Source organism: Cynara cardunculus, unplaced genomic scaffold, assembly GCF_001531365.2.
Source record: "Cynara cardunculus var. scolymus isolate 2C unplaced genomic scaffold, CcrdV1 Un_Scaffold_1441, whole genome shotgun sequence".
NCBI classification, from domain to species: Eukaryota; Viridiplantae; Streptophyta; class Magnoliopsida; order Asterales; family Asteraceae; genus Cynara; species Cynara cardunculus.
This window is the reverse complement of record NW_020200767.1, coordinates 14060-20925: the sequence shown is the minus strand read 5'-3', so window position 1 is coordinate 20925 and position 6866 is coordinate 14060. Positions and strand designations below refer to the sequence as shown.

The 6866-nt window shown below is 37.3% G+C and overlaps 1 protein-coding gene across 1 annotated transcript; it reads left to right on the top strand.

Moving 5' to 3' along the window:
- The first annotated feature begins 3563 nt into the window (after positions 1-3563).
- LOC112502448 (sterol 14-demethylase-like) lies at positions 3564-5741 on the top strand. Its single transcript, XM_025106355.1, has 2 exons — positions 3564-4128; positions 4525-5741. The coding sequence occupies exons 1-2, from the start codon at positions 3664-3666 to the stop codon at positions 5521-5523; spliced, it is 1464 nt and encodes a 487-aa protein (XP_024962123.1). The 5' UTR covers positions 3564-3663; the 3' UTR covers positions 5524-5741.
- Positions 5742-6866: the final 1125 nt, after the last annotated feature.

Genomic DNA, 6866 nt, shown 5'->3' with positions numbered 1-6866 from the left:
AAGAAAGTATGAGATATATATATATATATATGTATATATGTGTGTATAGTATAACAGCAAAATAGAATGAAGTGGAATAAATGCGGATCGGGGACGGTTGGTTGGCAAATATGTGAATACCCACGTTGTCATCACTCCGGGGGATGTATTAGTATAGAATGTAAATTTAACAATAAAGAAAGAGACATCCAACTAATACATCCAACTAATAAGCAAACAGTACGTACTGATAATTAATGAAAAATGGTAATAGCAGATGGGATGTGGACGGATAACGCTGCACCCATTAATACTTGTTGTCACACAGCCAGCCCAGCCACAACATTGCCTGCCATGTTCAGCTAATAAACCAAAAACAGTTTCTGTGTATTCACCGTAACCACTCCTACCAAATCAAAGGCATATCTAGTAACATCTTAAAAATTCAATTTTACTCGAATATATCGCCATCACCGGCAACGTAGTTTGAGAGTAGATCGGTATGTAGCAGTAGTACCTTTAGGATGGATTTTGACCAGGGTTTGAGGTTCGAAAACCAGTCAAGATCTTTGATACCATGGCAAAGTAGCCGCATCCACCCGTCGTTGATCATCATCATCATCATCATTCATCACACTCACACCGGAAAAGGAAAAGGAAAGAACCAGGAAAAATGGAACAAATTCAATTCATGGTTGTTAGCCCAGGCCCATAGCCGGAGCTATTTGCCTCTTTTATGCTAGTAGTCGTAGGCTTGATCCAATGGGTATCATATTTGGATCCAAATCTCTTAAATATAAGAAATAACAATCTAATTTCATAACACTTTTTTCATTATAACATTTTCCTATAGCTCAAACCCCTAGGCCATGATTATATATGAAACATAATACTAAAAACAGCAATCTCAAGGGGACCGGAGGATGTTGTGATTTGGGTGATCTCTTCTATGATTCCAAGTTGAATTTCACAAATACACGGCTCGGTTACATAGAATACAAGGGGTTCAACAACAAGAATAATAAGCAAAGCCATATTAAATGTTTGGAGCCCAAGAAAGTTTATAAATTCAGGGTGCATGACTTGAATTTTATCAATAAGACTAACGGGCCGTTTACCAAACGCTTAATGTAAGTGAACACCAAGTCATTTTACCTTACCGGATGAATATGGTAAAGATCATAATCTTATTCGGTAAAAGCGAGACAAGGACCAAGAGTCTTACCCGATAAGTGAAGTCGATGACTCTTACCACGGTAAGCGCTTACCGGATAAATTATTGCATACGATACCGTTTTGGTGGACTAAAATCTTATCCGGTAAGCGTTTACCGGGTAAGTGTTTGGTATACGGCCCCTAAGACATGACATAATTGATACAAGGCATAAATATAATATAGATATAGAATGAATATACGTTTATGATGTGCGAGTTCTTCATGGACATTCATTAAGGGGTTGTTTGGCAGTTGCTAAATGGTTTTGTGCAGAATGGTTAAGTAGTCAGAATGGTTAAATGATGAATGAAATATGGTTGTTTGGTAAATGTTCTCTGAATGACAACAAATTACCATTTTAACCCTCTGTATGATTTAGTACTGAATGAAATATAGTTGTTTGGCATATATCTGAATAAAACAATTACTTTGAAAATGTAACTACATATTTCATATTAATCCAAACAAACATAACATTACTTGTTCAAAACAAGATTTCATATTAATCCAAACCAACATAACATTACTTGTTCAAATTCTAGAATAAACAAAAACATAACAATCAAATTCCAATATAATAGTTTTTTCACTAGTCTCATACACGTCTAGGGCTCTGTTAGCATCTGATGCATCTTCAACACTCTTCTGATTGCCTCAGGTTTTTCCAAATATCAGGCACAACTCATCATAATAAGGAAATGGCTTATTTCTCAATCCCTCAACACTCTTTTGTTTGATGTGGTTACCTTCACCCACTCATCCCATACATCATCGTCATAGCATATTAATGTGCACTATGTACCTTTCCACTCTATACCAAATGCATCTTTCCTATCTGTTATTGTATCATAGTGCTTCTTTAATGTTTTGAGCCTTGATTCAATATGAGGACTAGCCTTGAGATTACATCCAGGAAGCTTACACCTGAGCAACCTATCATAGCAACAGGAACAATTGTCATATAAGTTAGAACATGATATAAAATAAACAGTTGTAAATTTGATAATTGGCATGGATTTCATATAAGGGAAAATGAGTACTTGCTTAACATCCTTTAAAAATTTTGCACCTTTGCAAAGCCCATTTATATCTGCGAATCGATTCCATCTTGAACATGAGAATCCATTTCCAAACAAGTAGGAAGAAGAAAAGAATACAGCAGGTTCGATGTAAATGCAAAAAATGATTTAGCATAAAAGGAAAACACAGTGATCAAGAACATCTTGATCCATTTGACAAAGTTCAAAACATAAGGGAAGAAGCATCGATGACCTGAGTCGTCGATGTCACCGTCGGAGAAGCAGAAGCGGGCCTAGTCGCCGATGCCATTGTCGGAGAAGCAGAGGGAATGAAAAAGGAGGCAGGTATGTGAGATGGAGAGATTGGCGAGATCATTTGGGAGGAGGAACGATGCGTGGGAGGAGGAGGAGGAACGATGATGCTGAAGGAGATATGGGGAGGGGTAATCCTGGAAAAATAAGGCTCTGAACCATTAGGCAACCCCTTGGATGTAAAATCGTTAAGAGGTAATTGTCATCATTAAGAGGTTCATTTTTTTTTTGCCAAACAACCCCTGCCTCTTACCGATTAAGAGGCTCCCTCTTAATGTCGCCATTAAGAGGCAAACAAACAGCCCCTAAGTATGAATAAAAAAATCATAACATATATGATGTGCTTAAGAGGTTTGGAAGATGCATAGGGGTCGGTTTGGGGAGAAATTTGCAATTTGGAGAACACATTGATCAGGGAGGAGCTTGCATGATTTGGGTTTAAGGATAAGAAAATGAATTTAAAGGATGGGCAATTAGGGGCCATGACAACGACAACATTGTTTAGGGCTTAAAAGCAACGATAAGTGAGGATGGCGATAGCATACTTGTTAAGACAATGACGACGACGTGTTGAGATAGAAATCTAGAGCGAGATAATATTGTGAGAGAAATAGTTGGGTAATTATGGGATTCTTTGGATGAGTGAGCGTGAAATTGGTCACTAACTTGATAAGTATATTGGTTAATATTGTTGGCTTGGTGATTGGTTTTTTAAGTATATGATGTTGATCTAAGATAAATCAAGAAAAAAATATTTGGGATGAAGCTTTGAATGATTAAGACAATAATGGTAGGAGTTGTGAACCTCACTTAACGATTAAGACTCTCGATCTTTGTTTTCATTTTTATCAAATAAAGTACTTGGTTATTAACATATTAATGACAATAAAGTAACGTGACTTGTTAAACGTTATAAACCCAATATTTTTTATTTTATGATAAGATTTTGTAATATGAAAAATTGCAAGTGTTGTAATACTTATTGGATTAGATGTAGGCCACTCGGTACCTAGGGGTGTTGTTCTTGGCTGCGTTTCACACATCACAACCTCTTTTTGAATACCATTCCGGAAAAGGGTTTCTTTCTTCTAGGGTTAACCAACCCTGATCTTCAGATCTCTATTCAATTCAAATCGCATGATGGAAGTAAACAGCAAGTTCCTGAATGTAGCCGTCCTCCTCATCGCCACTCTCTTCGCCGCCAAAATCATATCCGCCTTCTTAATCCCCAGATCCCGTAAACGATTGCCGCCGCTGGTCAAAGCGTGGCCGTTGGTAGGTGGATTGCTCCGCTTCTTGAAAGGACCGGTAATAATGCTGAAGCAAGAGTACCCTAAGCTAGGGAGCGTTTTCACGCTAAATTTGTTGAACAAGAACATCACTTTCTTGATCGGACCCGAAGTTTCAGCCCACTTCTTTAAGGCTTCGGAGTCGGATCTCAGCCAGCAAGAGGTCTACCAGTTCAATGTGCCAACTTTTGGGCCCGGCGTTGTTTTCGATGTGGATTATTCAGTAAGGCAGGAACAGTTTAGGTTCTTTACCGAGTCTCTCAGAGTCACTAAACTTAAGGGGTATGTGGATCAGATGGTTACTGAAGCTGAGGTATTATATTTTCTTTTTCCTAGTTTCTTTCTTTTCAATCATGCAATTTTGTGTTTTTCAATTGTTCATTATGTATTGTTGATCTACTATTATTAATATCTTGCATTCAAGACTCACTGATTTCACAAATCCACTAATGATCTAGTAATGTTAATGAAATGGTGTTGCTACTTGACAGACTTTACTTTCTCCAAGTTATTTCTACTTTCTAGAGCCTTCTCCCTCTTATATGTGTGACTGCTCTTTTTCTCTTATTAACCTAAAAACAGAAAGAAAAAGAACACATGGATAATTAATTAATTTTCTTAAGGAAAAAAAAATGCCCAGAAGATTTAAGCATATTTATTTGTGCTGTATTTCTTTTGATCATGGTTGTAAATGGTTGGCAATGTGCAGGAATATTTCTCCAAATGGGGGGATAATGGTGAAGTGGACCTAAAATATGAACTAGAGCACCTAATCATCCTCACAGCCAGTAGATGTCTATTGGGTGAAGAAGTTCGTAACAAGCTCTTTGATGATGTGTCGGCCCTCTTCCATGACCTTGACAATGGCATGCTCCCTATCAGTGTGATATTTCCTTATCTGCCCATCCCAGCCCACCGTCGTCGTGACCAAGCCCGCAAGAAGCTTGCAGAAATCTTTGCAAGCATCATAGCTGCCCGTAAACAAACTGGCAAGTCAGAGAATGACATGTTGCAATGCTTTATTGAGTCCAAGTACAAAAATGGTCGGCCAACAACCGAATCTGAGGTCACTGGACTTCTGATTGCTGCTCTGTTTGCAGGGCAGCATACAAGTTCAATCACCTCAACATGGACGGGAGCATACCTACTAGCCAACAACAAGTACATGTCTGCGGTGGTTGATGAGCAAAAGAAGCTGATGGAAAAGCATGGTAACAAGGTTGATCATGACATATTGTCAGAGATGGAAGTGTTGTACAGATGCATAAAGGAAGCTTTGAGACTTCATCCACCTCTAATCATGCTTCTGCGTAGCTCACACAGCGATTTCAGTGTGACAACCAAGGAAGGGAGAGAGTATGACATTCCAAAGGGGCACATAGTTGCCACATCTCCTGCCTTTGCAAATCGACTCCCACACATCTACAAGGATCCAGACACCTACGACCCAGAAAGATTTGATGCTGATAGAGAGGAAGACAAGGCAGCAGGAGCATTCTCATATATATCTTTTGGTGGTGGCAGACATGGATGTCTTGGTGAACCCTTTGCTTATCTGCAGATAAAAGCAATATGGAGCCATTTGTTGAGAAACTTTGAGTTGGAATTGATCTCTCCTTTTCCAGAAACCGACTGGAACGCGATGGTTGTTGGTGTCAAAGGCAAGGTTATGGTGCGTTATACGCGAAAAGGGGTTCCAGTCAACTAACCTGGAAACGTTTGTTTTTCTTTTTCCAAATTCTGGTGTGCAAGCCAAAAAGTCTTCCAGTCAACACACACTAGAATGGCTCTACTACATTTGTTTTTCCAATTTTTGGATGTCTTCTTTTTCTATTTTTACCTTATGTATCTTTTGATTTTTGATGCTTCCTTTAAACCAGGATTGGGATTTGCTTTAAGGTATGGTCTGTGCAAGCATTTCAGTAACCATCTGTTTGATCATAAATAGTAGTATTATTGTAAAGTAGTTTAACAATCAAGATCTTAAATCACATGTTTAATTTACAAGGGGATTCTATGAGTTTTGACAGTAACAGTGGTCCCTGGTTCAATGCTCAACCTCCAAGGGCAAGTACATATTTACTTATCGGCATGCTCACAACTAATTTCACCACCAACAGACACTCAACACGAAATACGTAGATGCATGCTTGCTAGGGTCGCCAATGCTCATGGTTGTGTTCATCATAACTGATTTTAGATGTAATAGCAGCAACTGTAGCAAACCCCAGATCATGTGTGCAAATCCCTTCACATGAAAATCAACAACATATATTTATCATTTTGACTATATAAACCAAAAGAATGGTGCTGCTCTGTTTCTTTGTAGCTATCTTGAAAGAAAGTGGAATATGATTACATTTTTAAAGATCTCAAGTATATAAATTGGTTTAAAGTTAAATACATTTGATAAAAGATCCATCTTGTTACGTTTAATTGATGTTAATATATATACACACACAAAAAAAAATATTAATAAATTAGTGACCTGGGATATGAGTGAAAAAAGGATTAGGATGGAAAGCCATGAAGAGCTGAGCCTCCTTGCAACTACTCTCAGCAACGATCTTAATTATGGTTAACAAAACAGATACAGATGGAGAAGAAGAGTGTTTGTTAAATTAATTAAAGGACAATTTCCTCATAAAACTAAGCAATAAACTGACACCAATTCATCTTTGTAATTATTACTATTTATTTTGTGAAAATTTGTATTGTATTAGCAGACGTTTACGTTTAACAATTAGTTGAAGGAGCACAATGAGGCATTTCTTTAATTAAAAAGAAAAAAAATTATATTATTAAAATATCCTAGCTTCTTTAGAACAAGTTATTTATTTTAAGATTTCGATATTAATTATATTATTAAAATATTTTCTAGTTTTTGAAGTTTTTTCATGTTTTCCATATTTTACGTAACAATATAGAGAATTTGAGTGAGCAATGATTTTTTCTCTATTTTAACAAGTTTCTACATAAATGAATTGGGAAGCTGAAAAAATGCAGTTGGAATGGATATGCTGCCTCCTGCCACTTTTGAATAGTAGCATC

Bases quoted from the DNA above. Each gene is read 5' to 3' on its own strand.
- LOC112502448 (XM_025106355.1), top strand. From the start codon at position 3,664: ATGATGGAAGTAAACAGCAAGTTCCTGAATGTAGCCGTCCTCCTCATC. The intron at 4,129-4,524 runs GTATTATATTTT...GGCAATGTGCAG, and splicing joins AGATGGTTACTGAAGCTGAG to GAATATTTCTCCAAATGGGG.